This window comes from Mus musculus, chromosome 10, assembly GCF_000001635.26.
Source record: "Mus musculus strain C57BL/6J chromosome 10, GRCm38.p6 C57BL/6J".
Classification (NCBI taxonomy): domain Eukaryota; kingdom Metazoa; phylum Chordata; class Mammalia; order Rodentia; family Muridae; genus Mus; species Mus musculus.
In genome coordinates, this window is record NC_000076.6 from 39,118,116 (window position 1) to 39,133,948 (window position 15,833).

Below are 15,833 nucleotides of genomic sequence, written 5' to 3' on the forward strand. Positions count from 1 at the left end.
GAGTGAGTGATATTTCAGTCTGTTTAGCTTACAATGTAACTCAGTGGCAGAGAGCTCTCCCAGCATGTGGGAGCCCCTGAGCAGGATCCCTAGAAGAAGAAAGGAAGAGGGAGGAAGCCAAGGTGTGAGAGGTAGGAGGAGAGACGGAGGGGAAGAGGAAAGGACTTACCACCATGGTTGAGACACCAATCACTCCCCCTTGGATGAGCTCTCAGGTCCTTTATGACAAGGCCCTGCCATTCTTTTCTTGTCCTTGGCAACCTTGACCTAGATAAGAGAGTTCTTTCTCTAAGGAGTGCTGCTTCTTTGACAGACAACTGTGATACTTAGGGATCACCTTGACCCCCGCACGCTCAGTTACAGTTGATTTGTATTAGGCTTTCTCCAGAGAAAGTTTAGACCTATAAAGGCAGAACTCAGTGCCCACTTTTCTGCATGGTCTTTTCTCTTCAGCTAACAAAAATTCAAATACCTATCAGCTTTGTATAAGCTCTGAAAATCTGCCATTATGACCATCATGGGTCAGACTTTATCTTGAATTTTTAAAACTAATAATCTGCAGTAGCAAGGTGACCTCTAGGGTACTAGTGTGAAGTAGTCTGTCTTGTCAGACACAACCAATGGCTTAGCATGCAGAGCGCTCTGCTGACCACACCTTTTGTTCTTATTAAAATGGAAGAGTCAACCATTGTCATCACCCAATGAGTGCCACCACCTTTATTTGTTTACCAGGCAGACCGTGAGATGATACTGGCCCATTACCCTTGACCTAGTCAACCCTCGACAGAAGACTTAATGATGCTATTTGGGATGCATTTCCTTGCTGCTTTGCGCAGGTGGCTTTCTCATTGTTGCATAGACAGTGATGGGAACATCAGTTATTGTCAGGCAGTGACTTCCAGGGCATCTTCGGAGTTGCCTGAACAAAAGGGCAAATGATAAGTAGTTAAGATACAAAACAGGAAATTATTTTCAAAGCAAAGAAAAATGTCAATCTTTTCAACTGTTTAAAACCTTTCTGAAGCCTTTCAATGTCACAAAGATGTATAATCAGAGGTTCTGATGAAAATCTACACATCCATAACAATGAACATGTGCCTACTCCCATGTATTTAATTATGGGAAATACATTAAAACAAAATTATGTTCCAGATGTTCATTTTCAAGAGTTTGAATTAAATATTAAATGGCAAAAAATGTATAAATATACATAAGTAGTAATAGTATGTAGATTCAGATTTGAACCTTCAATCACTTTGGTTGTGTAATTTCAAAACATTTGTGGAGTGAAAGCCAGCAGACTAATGCTCAGACATTCATAGAACCTCGGAGTTAAAATACTCTTAATACATCCAGAGTCCGGGATCCTTTCTGACACTCCTACCAAATCACCAGCCCTGGATATTCTAATATTCTAGCCTCCTCCATCCATAAGTCAGTCCAACTCTTAAAGTGTCGTCTGCCTTCCTAAGCTTAACCGTGACCAAGTGACCGAAATTTCTTTTCTTTTTTTCTTTTTTTTGGTTTTCGAGACAGGGTTTCTCTGTGTAGCCTTAGCTGTCCTGGAACTCACTCTGTAGACCAGGCTGGCCTCAAACTCAGAAATTCACCTGCCTCTGCCTTCCAAGTGCTGGGATTAAAGGTGTGCACCACCATGCCCAGTGTGACCGAAATTTCTAATCCACTAAGACAAATAGGAGTGTTTTATTTACTGTTTCATTATGGAAAACAGCAGGAAAGTGAAACAACTCCTGTTTGTAATGGCTTGCTTCAATTCTGTAAAAGTGGCTTCTCTCGTAGTGTTTCCATACTCTACTGTTGCCTCAGCCAATGATCTAAAGCAAGCCATGTGACACCAATGAGAGGCCTCCATCTGTTTTTGAATTTGTACCCTTGGACCTAAAACAATGCCCTCCACATAATTATACTGGTGATGTGATGTTGATCTTGAGAATACGGACACAATCTAGATAAAAATGTATGTGGCAGAGGAAGGACTGGTCTCATCTTACTTAAAAGCTGTGCTCTTGTTAGTACTAATGTAGTAATAGCAGCACTTGACTTCCCAGGTTTAATTTGTTTCTGCTAATATAAGTGTCAGTGCTCATACTGATGATAGCCAATAGTTGGCAAAATGTCCACCTATTGGGTGACGTCTCTTTCCCGGTACAGGAAGCACTAGAGCTCAGGCCTGATTCTAGCTCAATTGAAGAGTCTCCTCCTTCCACTGGAAACCTCCTTGGCTGGGTCCCAAACCGAAAAGGCATAATTCACTGAAATCCTAGAATACAAAGTTAAAACAACAATGGTGCTTATCTTCAAAGACATTTTTAATGCTTCAATTTTCTTACAAAAACATTCAGAAGGTGACATCTGAAAAATCTATAAAAGTTAATTATACAACTAACAATTTAGAATCTTACAATAAATTCAAAATGGCCCACAAGAAGTGTAAGCAAACTGTACCTATGTTGTGATTATGTGTGCCTCTGCCTGTGGTTAACAGTGATATCTATACTGTGGGGAAAGAAAATGTCAAATTTCCTTCTCATCATTATTAAAATCAGCAAGTCTGAGTCTTCATTCCCCCTACCCTTCTATGCCTCTCCACTAATGTAGACTCTCTTTGAGTAGAATATACTTTGTGTTCCCATAACCATTTAGTCTACCTACCCCCTATGTCATAGAGCATTAGTTAAGAAAGTGGCTTTTTGAGAGTAAACACTTAACTTGTCCCTATTTTATTTATTCTCATTTTCTCTCTCTCTCTCCTCTCTCTCTCTCTCTTTCTCTCTCTCTCTCTCTGTGTGTGTGTGTGTGTGTGTGTGTGTGTGTGTGTGTGTGTGTGTGTGTCTGCCTCTCTGCCTCTCTGCCTCTCTGCCTCTTGGTCTCTCTCTCTCTCTGAGACAGGGTTTCTCTGTGTAACCCTGACTGTCCTGGAACTCACTTTGTAGAATAGGGTTGGCCTCAAAGTTAAAGCGATTCACCTGCCCCCTGCCTTTGCCTCTTGAGTGCTGGGATTAAAGGTGAGCACCACCACTGCCTGGCAACTTGTCTATATTTCTAAAGGGTAAGTTAATAATATCTGCTTTCAGATAACAGTAGGTTTAAAGGAGACAATCATGTGAAATACAATGCCTGACACACAGTAAGTCCTTAGAGTTAACTAGTATTAATTATACTAGTATTAATGATACTGATCATTAGTAATCACACATGTAAATGGGAGAGATTAAGTTTATGAAATGCATGTAGTCAAATAAGTTTAATTATTATCTACTGTTTCCTGTACCTAGAACTCTCCCCAGCCCACAGCTCCCATGAATTTACATTTCCCTTTCTTAGAGAAAGAACTCTCCCATAACCCTTACTGTCTAAATCTTCATGGTGCTCTCTCTCTCTCTCTCTCAACAGTTATCAAACTCAGGATCTCTAACCAGGGTGCTATGGACGAGACCACGTGCTGCTAAGCTGGAGAAAGAAAGACTGTCACAGGCATTGTAAAGTATTCCTCAGTATTTATCCACTAGATGGCAACAACAACCTTCTCCTAGTGTTTTGATAGTTTTTCTTTTTTGAAATGTCCCCAAACATTAGCACATATCCGCTGGTAGGAGAGAAAAGCAAAATTTCTCCCTGTTAAGAAGCACTGTGCTAATTATTTTAATAAATGTTTTAAATATCCTAACCATCCGTTGTTCATCTTTGTCACCATTTAATTCTTTATAGGTAGACAAGTTTGGGTACACAGTGGACATTGAATAACTATCTTGAATAAATTTACATGTCTTTATTAATACACAAGGGATAGGAAAGGTGAAAATACCTTTAAGGCATTTCTTATGTCTGATATTCTATTCATAATAAGTAAATACTTATTGGAAATAATAATAAAACAAATTTTGTAAGTTCCAACAATTAGATTAGTAGAGTATGGCCATTATCAAGAAAGGGGGGTTACTCAATGAAGACCTTGTATAAACATTGTCACCTGTGGCTTCATGTAACTGTCTGTGGAAAATTAAGCCTTAGCTAGCGGGCTCAAGAAGACATAGACTTACCAAAATAGGCCAAGTCTGATTCCTGTAGAGGTGAATAAATCAATTGCGTCTACTGACTTTCCATAGAAGGCTAGACTTGCCAAAGGAATGTTGATCAAATGTTCCAGTGACACCCAGAATTATGACATCAGAAGATTCCTTCACATAGCTTCCTGCCTGCTAACAAATCAAGCAACTCAGTTCAGATCTCTGGTAACAATGTAAATGTTCAATTAAACTGTTTCAGAGGTTTATTCTTGTCAGTGCTTTATTTTCAACATTACGTATCTTAATCGATGAAGACCTAGAACTAATCAGTTTTCACAAAGCTGTACTCCTGAGTCTTCCTGCTTCATACACCATTTCCTCTTCATCTCCACCTCCGAGACTTGCTCTATCAACAGCAAGTACACTACGCCATTCTCCCACTCAGAGTCTTGATACTCAGACTGAAGTTCTCTGTGTCTCTGAATTTGACCTTAGCTAAAAGGTTGAGAAGAGATTTTCACATACAGATCTCATCTTACTTGGAATTCTTCCAAGTGCTGGAATATTTCTTCTTCTTTTTTTAATGTAATCTTTTGTTTTTTAGATTTATTTATTTATTTTTATGTATGTGAGTACACTGTTGCTGTCTTCAGACACACCAGAAGAGGGCATCAGATCCCAATACAGATGGTTGTGAGCCACCTTGTGGTTGCTGGGAATTGAACTCAGGACCTCTGGAAGAGCAGTCAGTGGTCAGTGCTCTTAAATGCTAAGCCATCTCTCCAGCCCCCCGGATATTTCTGGTAATGCCTGCACCACCTCTTTTTCCTGTTTCATCCAGACAGCCTTGACATGCCCAAATGGAAGGGATGAGAGTTGTGAAAAGAGGACTACATTTTGTCCACTCTTGCTATTCTAATTCCTTGTCCTAGAGTGTGTCTGTTGCTGATCCAATCTTTAGGACTCTCTTACCACCAGTCCTGGGCTTCTGTAGCCTCTGCTTGCTTCACTCAAGGTCTGCCCTACTTTGTAGTGCTCTTAGTTTAACCCATACTCCAGACTACAATAATCTTCAACTAACAACCTGTTCAGTTTTCATAGCTAACAACTAAGTGTTGAATGCTAGTGAGAATTTTTAACTTTATGAAAGTCTTTGCAACTACACATTATACTCAGTTCCTACTGTTGTGCTTCAAAACTTGGGCTACAAAAACAAACAAACAAACAAACAAACAAACAAAACCTGGCATCTATTCTGGGAATGAAGTTTATGTTGAATAAAAATCTTACCTCTATCTTCTTTCTCTTACAAGGGTTTTCTGTGAATACACTGATCACAATTTCATCTTAAAGAAAACTCAGTTCAACTTACTGTGTCACAGTCAGACACCTGACATTAATTGCTGCCCGTTGTTAGCTAGTATATGACTAACATCTAAACATGGCAAAAAAAAAGTTTAAGTTGGTGTGTTTGAGACAAGATAACAGTTCAAAGATGATGGGTTTGGGCATCAAAATTAGATGTGAATTTTGACAGGATGTTAGCACTAAAATACTACACAGATCACCAAAAGTTTATCTATAAAATGGTTTTAAAACCACAAAGTGAGGTATTTTCAAGGCTACTATTCTTAAAGCCCTTTAGTATTATTTTAGATCATTTATTGGGCACAGACTGTGTCAGGTTTTCTGTGCAGCTGGTATAATGAAAAACAATAGACTTATTGGTAAAAAATTGGCAACAGTGTAATATATCATAAAACCACATGGACTTGATCTACAGCAGTATCCACAAAGCAATAGATACGTAAGCATAAATAAGGAATAAAAGGGTGGCAAAATCTCTAAATATGCTCTCTTAGTGATAAGCCCCAAAATAATGATATTTCAATAACTATCATATTCATAAAATACAAAGAAGATTATATCCCAGGAAAACATAACTATTATTACACTTCATTCACTCATCCAGCAATGTTTTCCTGAAATTCTACCATGAGCTACATCCATGTTAAATATTAAAAAGACAGAGCAAATCAATGCCCCAGTGTAGGGGAATGCCAGGATGGGGAAGCAGGAGTGGGTTGGATGGGTGGGGGAGCACCCTCATAGAAGCAGGGGTAGGAGGAGAGGATAGAGGGTTTTCAAGGGGAAACCAGGAAAGGGGATGTCTTAGTCAGGGTTTCTATTCCTGCACAAACATCATGACCAAGAAGCAAGTTGGGGAGGAAAGGGTTTATTCAGCTTACACTTCCATACTGCTGTTCATCACCAAGGAAGTCAGGACTGGAACTCAAGCAGGTCAGAAAGCAGGAGCTGATGCAGAGGCCATGGAGGGATGTTCTTTACTGGCTTGCCTCCCCCGGCTTGCTCAGCCTGCTCTCTTATAGAACCCAAGACTACCAGCCCAGAAATGGTCCCACCCACAAGGGGCCTTTCCCCCTTGATCACTAATTGAGAAAATGCCTTAGAGTTGGATCTCATGGAGGCATTTCCTCAACTGAAGCTCCTTTCTCTGTGATAACTCCAGCTGTGTCAAGTTGACACAAAACTAGCCAGTACAGGGGATAACATTTGAAATGTAAATAAAGAAAATATCTAATTTTTAAAAAAAGAAATCTCAGAAATCCTACAGGGAGGGAGGGAGAGAGGGAGGGGGAGAGGGGAGAGAGAGGGAAGAGAGAGGGAAGAGAGGGGAGAGAGGGGAGAGAGAGGAGAGGGGAGGAGAGGAGAGAGAGGGAGAGAGGGGAGAGAGGGGAGGAGAGGGGAGAGGGGAGAGACTCTGAGCAAAACAAAATACAATTTCTGCCCTAGTAGACTTTACAGATCAGAACAAATTCTAGATGAGAACAGTCAGTCTACATGTAAAGGATAAATAGGCATTAACTACATAGAATTGGGTGGGGCAAAGACACCGGGATGGTTAGGGAGGCGGCAAACAATAGCATATGCAAAGGTCCTTCACCAGTTTTACATAAAAGATCAGAGCACAGAAATGTGGTCCAAGAGATCAGTATAGGTTCTACACAGAGAAGAATGAAACCAAGTTATGAACAGAACCTATCAAAGAATTTTAATTTCTCAGGACATAAATTTCACTGATTTTATTTCATTAAAAATTTTACTTTCTATATATAGATTTGATCTCTACTCCACTCATGATTTCCCTTTTCCTGTTTTATTTTTTGCTTACTTTCCTTCTTTTTCTTTCTTTCTTCCTTCCTTCCCTTCCTTCCTTCCCTTCTCCTTTCCTTTTCTTTCCTTTCTCCATCTTACATTTTTCTTTCATTTTGTTTTCAGACAGGGTCTCTCCATGTAGCTCTGGCTGTTCAGGAACTTGCTTTGCAGACCAGGCTGGCCTCAAACTCACACAAACTGCCTGTCTGTGCTCCAGGAGTGCTGGATTAAAGACCTGCACCACCAAGCTCGGCTTAGTTTGCTTTTCTTATTCTACTTTCTAAAGGTAAAAACCCAGTCATTGTCTTAGGACTTTTTATCTGTTCCAACATATTTAAGTCTCTACATTTCCAACAAAGAATTACTTTACCTGAACTCACAAATGTTAAAATTTTGCACTTTTTCTTCAGTTAATTTTTCCTTAAAATTTCTAATGCATATGAAAGTAAGATTCTGGCATGGCTGTACATGTGTATAGGCCACATGAAGCTTAGCAGGGTGATCACAAGTTCTAAGCCAGTGTGACCCTTTCTCAAAAGCAAAACAAAAAATATCTTCCTTTGACCTATAAGTTGTTTATATTATTTTTCAAATATCTGAGAAGTATTTAATTCCTTTTTTGTTTGTTTGTTATGAAACAGGATTTCATTATGCAAGCCTGCCTACCATGATCTCACTATGTAGACTAGGCCGATCTCAAACTCATGGAAACCCACCCATCTCTCCCTCCAGACTAAGTTTTCTTTTACATTAACCTGTATCGTGTGTGTCTGTGTGGGTATATTCCAGAATGGTTATTCCTTTACATTATGTGTATCATGTGTGTCTGTGTGGGTATCTGCCCGGGCGTGCCAGAAGAGGACACTGGATTCTCTGGAACTGGAGACACAGGAAGTGGTAAGCCATCTAATATGCATACTGAGACTCAGTTTCTCCAGAAAAACAGAAGTGTTCTTAACTACTGAGACATCCTTAATTCTATTTTATCAGCAAGCATCTCAAGTTACCTGAATTTTTACCTGACTTTGTGACCAGAATATGGACTACCTTAGCAACGTGCCAGGCGTGCTAGGGAAGCATTTGTCTTTTGCTATTGCTGGGTGACGTATTCTTTAAAGGTAATCAGTTGGTTGACACAGCTTAGATTTTAACTTGCCCACTGATCAGAGGCAAAAGGGAGGGCAATGTGGCAAGGAACCCTGGGAGACATTTTTTTAATTTTTATGGTCTTTCTTCAGATGACTTTATATGCCACTTTTTATTGTAAAGGAATCTAATAAAAGTATATTTTATTTGTCCTGTTGCCATAATAAAATAAAATGAAAAGCTGATTTTATTATATTTACCTGTACCTTGTAACTACTTGCAGTGAGTGATGTAACGTGTCAATGTTTCACTTAGGAATTAGTGATGTAAATCCAACACCCATTCATGATAAAAGTCTTGGGAAGATCAGGAATTCAAGGCCCATACCTAAACATGATAAAAGCAATCTACAGCAAACCAGTAGCCAACATCAAAGTAAATGGTGAGAAGCTGGAAGCAATCCCACTAAAATCAGGGACTAGACAAGGCTGTCCACTCTCTCCCTACCTATTCAACATTGTACTTGAAGTCCTAGCCAGAACAATTAGACAATAAAAGGAGATCAAGGGGACACAAATTGGAAAGGAAGAAGTCAAAATATCACTATTTGCAGATGATATGATAGTATATATAAGTGACCCTAAAAATCCCACCAGAGAACTCCTAAGCCTGAAAAACAGCTTCAATGAAGTAGCTGGATATAAAATTAACTCAAACAAGTCAATGGCCTTTCTGTACACAAAGGATAAACAGGCTGAGAAAGAAATTAGGGAAACAACACCCTTCTCAATAGTCACAAATAATATAAAATACCTTGGCGTGACTCTAACTAAGGAAGTGAAAGATCTGTATGACAAGAACTTCAAGTCTCTGAAGAAACAAATTAAAGAAGATCTCAGAAGATGGAAAGATCTCCCATGCTCATGGATTGGCAGGATCAATACAGTAAAAATGGCTATCCTGCCAAAAGCAATCTACAGATTCAATGCAATCCCCATCAAAATTCCAACTCAATTCTTCAACGAATTAGAAAGGGCAATTGGCAGATTCATCTGGAATAACAAAAAACCAAGGATAGCAAAAACTCTTCTCAAGGATAAAAGAACCTCTGGTGGAATCACCATGCCTGACCTAAAGCTGTACTACAGAGCAATTGTGATAAAAACTGCATGATACTGGTATAGCGACAGACAAGTAGACCAATGGAACAGAATTGAAGACCCATAGATGAACCCACACACCTATGGTCACTTGATCTTTGACAAGGAAGCTAAAACCATCCAGTGGAAAAAAAGACAGCATTTTCAACAAATGGTGCTGGCACAACTGGCTGTTATCATGTAGAAGAATGAAAATTGATCCATTCCTATCTCCATGTACTAAGGTCAAATCTAAGTGGATTAAGGAACTCCACATAAAACCAGAGACACTGAAACTTATAGAGGAGAAAGTAGGGAAAAGCCTCGAAGATATGGGTACAGGGGAAAAATTCCTGAATAGAACAGCAATGGCTTGTGCTGTAAGATCAAGAATCGATAAATGGGACCTCATAAAGTTGCAAGGCTTCTGCAAGGCAAAAGACACTGTCAATAAGACAAAAAGACCACCAACAGATTGGGAAAGGATCTTTATCTATCCTAAATCAGATAGGGGACTGATATCCCATATATATAAAGAACTCTAGAAGGTGGACTCCAGAAAGTCAAATAACCCAATTAAAATATGGGGCTCAGAGCTGAACAAAGAATTCTCACCTGAGGAATACCGAATGGCAGAGAAGCACCTGAAAAAATGTTCAACATCCTTAATCATCAGAGAAATACAAATCAAAACAACCCTGAGATTCCACCTCACACCAGTCAGAATGGCTAAGATCAAAAATTCAGGTGACAGCAGATGCTGGCGAGGATGTGGAGAAAGAGGAACACTCCTCCATTGTTGGTGGGATTGCAAGCTTGTACAACCACTCTGGAAATCAGTCTGGTGGATCCTCAGAAAATTGGACATAGTACTACAGGAGGATCCAGCAATACCTCTCCTGAGCATATATCCAGAAGATGTCCCAACCAGTAAGAAGGACACATGCTCCAGTATGTTCATAGCAGCCTTATTTATAATAGCCAGAAGCTGGAAAGAACCCAGATGCCCCTCAACAGAGGAATGGATACAGAAAATGTGGTACATCTACACAATGGAGTACTACTCAGCTATTAAAAAGAATGTATTTATGAAATTCCTAGGCAAATGGATGGACCTGGAGGGCATCATCCTGAGTGAGGTAACCCAATCACAAAGGAACTCACACAATATGTACTCACTGATAAGTGGATATTAGCCCAGAAACTTAGGATACCCAAGATATAAGATACAATTTGTAGAACACAGGAAACTCAAGAAGAACGAAGACCAAAGTGTGGACACTTTGCCCCTTCTTAGAATTGGGAACAAAACACCCATGGAAGGAGTTACAGAGACAAAGTTTGGAGCTGTGACGAAAGGATGGACCATCTAGAGACTGCCATATCCAGGGATCCATCCCATAATCAGCTTCCAAACGCTGACACCATTGCATACACTCGCAAGATTTTGCTGAAAGGACCCAGATATAGCTCTCTCTTGTGAGACTATGCCGGGGCCTAGCAAACACAGAAGTGGATGCTCACAGTCAGCTATTGGATGGATCACAGGGCCCCCAATGGAGGAGCTAGAGAAAGTACCCAAGGAGCTAAAGGGATCTTCAACCCTATAGGTGGAACAATATTATGAACTAACCAGTACCCCGGAGCTCTTGACTCTAGCTGCATATGTATCAAAAGATGGCCTAGTTGGCCATCACTGGAAAGAGAGGCCCATTGGTGTTGCAAACTTTATATGCCCCACTACAGGGGAACACCAGGGCCAAAAAATGGGAGTGGGTGGGTAGGGGAGTGGGGGGAGGGTATGGGAGACTTTTGGGATAGCATTGGAAATGTAAATGAGGAAAATACCTAATAAAAATATTTTAAAAAAAGGAATTAGTGATGTAACGTGTCGATGTTTCACTTAGGAATTAGTAATGTAACGTGTTGATGTTTCACTTTGGAATTATCTTTTGGGGAGATTTTTTATTGCAATAGACATATACTTATTTATTATTTTCAGTATTTTCTATAACATGAAGTAGGTCCGGGTTTTCATCAATTTTTCCCTTTCGCCTGTAGGTTTTTGTATTAGTCAGGGTTCTCTAGAGTCACAGAATTTAATGGCTCTATATATTAAGGGAATTTGTTGTGATGACTTACAGCCTGTAGTCCAACTAACCCAACAATGAGCATCTGTGGATGGGAAGTCCAAGAATCTATTAGTTACTCAGCCCCATGAAGCTAAGTGTGGCCCAGAATAAAGGTGTATACCGACAGGCCTGGACCCGAGACTTGCTTTATCCCAGGCTGGTCTTGAACTTAGATCTCCTTGCCTAGTCTCCTGGGATTAAAAGCATGCACTACCTTGTGTGGGCCTAAGGTTTTCATGGCAAATATGGCTAAAGATCTGTATGCCAAGATACAGGTCAGAAACTTGTGTCTTCTAGCCTCAAGATCTGGATCACAGATGAACCATCCAATTCTGGATTGTAGTTCATTCCAGATATAGTCAAGTTGACAACCAGGATTAGCCATTACAGTTTTCATTGAGCAGGGCTAATGGGTTATATTCATTCAAGTTTTGTATCCCATTAATTTTTGCATGGCATTTCCATTGAATACAAAATCCAAAGTTGACAGTTTTGTTTTCTATTGATTGTGTTAAGTACTTTCCAGATTTTGCTCCACTATTTCCTGACTTTCATTTCTTCCAATAAGAAGTCTGATGTGGCAAGGTATGCTAATGCTCTTAACCACTGAGCCATCTCTCCAGCCTTTTAACTGAATTTTTCCTTGGGATTAGGACAGAATTTCCAACAACTGCTGAAACATTACAGTTGGATATAAAGATGTGCCCTATTATAGACCAGTATAAAGGAGCCTAATCAGTTTCTCTCCACCCCACTCCTTGTTTCTTATCCAGAAACATAAAGAATTCTTTATTCTAAAAACTGAATAACTTAACCAAGATATGGTTATTGAGGTTGATTGCTCTATACAAACATTCCTGTGGAATATGGTGCATCCTTCTTTTTTAAATTTTTTAAATTTATTTTATTAGATATTTTCTTTATATACATTTCAAATGCTATCCCAAAAGTTCCCTATACCCTCCCCCCACCCTGCTCCCCTACCCACCCACTTCCGCTTCTTGGCCCTGACACCCCCCTGTACTGGGGCATATAAAGTTTACAATACCAAGGAGCCTCTCTTCCCAGTGATGGCCAACTAGGCCATCTTCTGCTACATATGCAGCTAGAGACACCAGCTCTGGGGGGTACTTGTTAGTTCATATTGTTGTCCCACCTATAGGGTTGCCGAACCCTTCAGCTCCTTGGGTACTTTCTCTAGCTTCTCCATTGGGGGCCCTGTGATCCATCCAATAGATGACTGTGAGTGTCCACTTCTGTATTTGCCAGGCACTGGCATAGCCTCATACGAGACAGCTATATCAGGGTCCCTTCAGCAAAATCTTTCTGGCATATGCAATAGTGTCTAGGTTTGGTGGCTGATTATGGGATGGATCCCGGGTGGGGTAGTCTCTGGATGGTCCATCCTTTCGTCTCAGCTCCAAACTGTGTCTCTGTAACTCCTTTCATGGGTATTTTGTTCCCTATTCTAAGGAGGAATGAAGTATCCACCCATTGGTCTTCCCTCTTCTTGATTATGGTGCATCCTTCTAACTCATACTTTTTTTTTCATTTTTTTATATCATTGAGTACATTTGTCCTTATATCATCTGTGTTCTCTATTTCAGGGTATTTATTAATCTTATGGTGAGCATTTTGCCTCCCCCATGAGTATTATGTGGAATAGTTCTGATAGGTTTGCCTTTCCCTCAGTGTTCTCTGATTGCTTCGAGCCTGTCCTCTAGGTCAGTCATTTGGTTTCATTCCTCTAGTCTACTTTTTCCTTGATTTTAAAGCGTGTTCTTTAACCCTTTACAGTGCTTTGATCTTTGTTTCCTTACTTCTTTCATCTCAGTTTCATTTCATGTTGCAGCCAATGCTTACTTACCATCTACTGCATAGTAGACAATGTTCCAAGTCCTTGGCATACGGCGGTAGAGAGGCAAAATTCAGCCTACATGTTTTCAATGTGGTTACTGTGTCCTTACACTGCTTGGTTCTGCAGTGCAAAATACTTACTTAAATTCTCTTTTCACCTCCTAGCATACATTGTATCTCACATCATGTGTACCATTCATCTTAAAAATCATTTTCTGCCGGGCAGTAGTGGTGCATGCCTTTAATCCATCACTTGGGAGGCAGAGGTAGGCAGATTTCTGAGTTTGAGGCCAGCCTGGCCTACAGAGTGAGTGCCAGGGCTATACAGAGAAACTCTGTCTTGAAAAAACCAAAAAGAAAAAGAAAAAAAAAAACAACAAAAAAGTCATCTTCCTTCCTTCCTCCTCCTCTTTTCCTTTTCTCTTTCCTTCCTTTTGTAGGAGCGAGCAGTCTGCATGACCCTCGCTGACTTTTTTCATTTGCTTCTAATTTAGCAATCAATATCTTGTTGAGCTTATTTCATGTGTTAACCTGTTATCAATTAATACAATTGCACCATAAAATCTTAATAATTTTTTAACAACAACAACAAAAGAAGCTTGCTTGTAAGATGGTAGACAAGCTGCTAATAAGCTGTTTCTGCCATCTTGGCCAACCTAAATGTGCCTACACTGAGGTCTTGGTGTGACTGGTATAGAAGATGGCACCTTACCTGGCTGTGAAGCAGACACATCTGATTCACTGCAGACTGAAGTTATCGGTGAAACTCATAAGGACTTTCTTACAACTCCTTGCTGTTGCGTGGCTTCTGGAGAATGACAGGAACTACAGCATGGGCAGAGCTCTGCAAAGGCCAGAACACCACGGGCGTTAGCACCAGAATCTATAGATTCGACCTAATAACATCACAGCCCACATATTTGTCCATGTTTGGCAAACTTTGGAAACCCCAGATTTGGGGACTTCAATATTAAGACCCAAAGTGTCTGACTACCTTTATCACAGATTGCATGCTTACCAAGAAGCGGGTAAGAGTAAATCCAGCAATTTCTAATTTTTCCTGGCTAAAATCTGCCCCCTTAGTTACAAGAGATGTAAGACACCCAAAGAGAAACATGGAAAGGCCTCTGCAATACATACACCCCACTACAACGTCAAAATTCACATCTTTCAAAACTGTGTAATAACAAACTAAGCTGTATCCTGGCGGCTGAATAAGGTATTCTAACCAATCAATCAATTATTGTGGCTCTTATCATGTTATATATCATATTACATATCATGACAAATTAATAGCAAGTATAATTTAACTTTTGCTAAATGAAGATTAAAGGTTTTGTAGTTTCTCAGAATTTCTGTGGAAAATATTAACTTCATTAAAGCATTAAAGTTAGTGAGGGGATTTGTGTGTGTGCACACTTATGGAAACAAGATGTGAAACATGAAGTGTTTTCCTTAGTTATCCTTCATCTTACTTTGTAAGACATTGTCTCCTATTGAGCCCTGAATCTGACACTCACAGTTTCAGCTAGACTCTGTGGATCTCCCTTCTCCAGCCTTCCAAGCCTAGAGTTACAGGCTCCCAGATTTTTGTTAAGTGCTGGGGTCTGCATTTATGTCCCCGTGCTTCAGAGACAAGCATTTTACTGACTGGGCCATCTCTCCAGCCTAAATTCTTAATTTAGTTCTTAATTAAAGCCTCATTTAATTTGCCCAGTAAAAATTCAATTTCTGAAAAATAACCTTTTTTTCCCCTTTCGAACTTCGTGCCCCACCCCTGCCTTTAAAAAATCTCGTCTACATTGTTCATACATCAAATCAAACGCCTTAACTTTTAACCCATCTTTTCTTTTCCTAGACCCTTGTTCATTGAATATTATGGCTCTCCTTGTCAGCGCCATGTAATATTTTAGGTCATATCTTTTGAGTGCATCGAGTGTATCTTCAATGGCATTGCCGGCTGTTGGAAGTTGGATTTGTGTAGATGTTTTGAATTATCCAGAAATCTTAAGTTTGAAGAGTGCATCGCTTTGGCCTCTGAACTTAGCTGTGGTATTTGGTCGGAGTGTACCTAGCTTCCCTTGTTCCCAGATAAGCCTATTTGTCTGGGGTGTCTCTGTGTTCCTCCACATTCGTTTTCTGTTAGATAACGACACTAGCGGGCATCATCCTGAGAAATCGGACCCACTGTCCTGGCTGTTTAGGCTGTGAGCCTCTCAAAGCCCGTGATCAAAGTTAAAGTCCCTTATCTTAAATGCCTCTCTGAAACCTAGTTACCCGTCAGTTACCAGGGCCTCCGGAGCTGCAGATGCTCAAGGATGTTGACAGGGCAGCTAGGATTTACCTGCCGGAGGCCCAGTCGCTATGGTAACGGCTAGCCGCAAATGTGCTTGCGCAGAAGTCCTGGCCGTAAA

General features: G+C 40.2%; 1 protein-coding gene across 7 annotated transcripts; it reads right to left on the reverse strand.

The window, feature by feature from the left end:
* Positions 1-688: 688 nt before the first annotated feature.
* Positions 689-15,799, reverse strand: Fam229b (family with sequence similarity 229, member B). Of its 7 annotated transcripts, none has more exons than NM_001359443.1 (5): positions 15,764-15,799; positions 14,132-14,263; positions 4,062-4,217; positions 2,143-2,281; positions 689-919 (listed from the first exon to the last, which is right to left on the reverse strand). In NM_001359443.1, exons 4-5 carry the CDS (start codon positions 2,265-2,267, stop codon positions 802-804), a joined length of 243 nt encoding a protein of 80 aa, NP_001346372.1. In that variant the 5' UTR covers positions 2,268-2,281; positions 4,062-4,217; positions 14,132-14,263; positions 15,764-15,799; the 3' UTR covers positions 689-801. The 7 variants fall into 7 exon arrangements, 6 of the variants coding, with proteins under 6 accessions (NP_001346372.1, NP_001346369.1, NP_001346370.1 ...); NM_001359440.1 differs by having other exon boundaries at positions 4,062-4,220; NM_001359441.1 differs by having other exon boundaries at positions 15,708-15,791.
* Positions 15,800-15,833: the final 34 nt, after the last annotated feature.

Excerpts from the sequence above, each read along its gene's own strand:
- Fam229b (NM_001359443.1), bottom strand. The coding sequence starts at position 2,267 with ATGCCTTTTCGGTTTGGGACCCAGCCAAGGAGGTTTCCAGTGGAAGGA. Across the intron at positions 920-2,142 it reads AAAGAGACGTCACCCAATAG|GCAACTCCGAAGATGCCCTG; the intron begins GTGGACATTTTG and ends CCTTTTGTTCAG.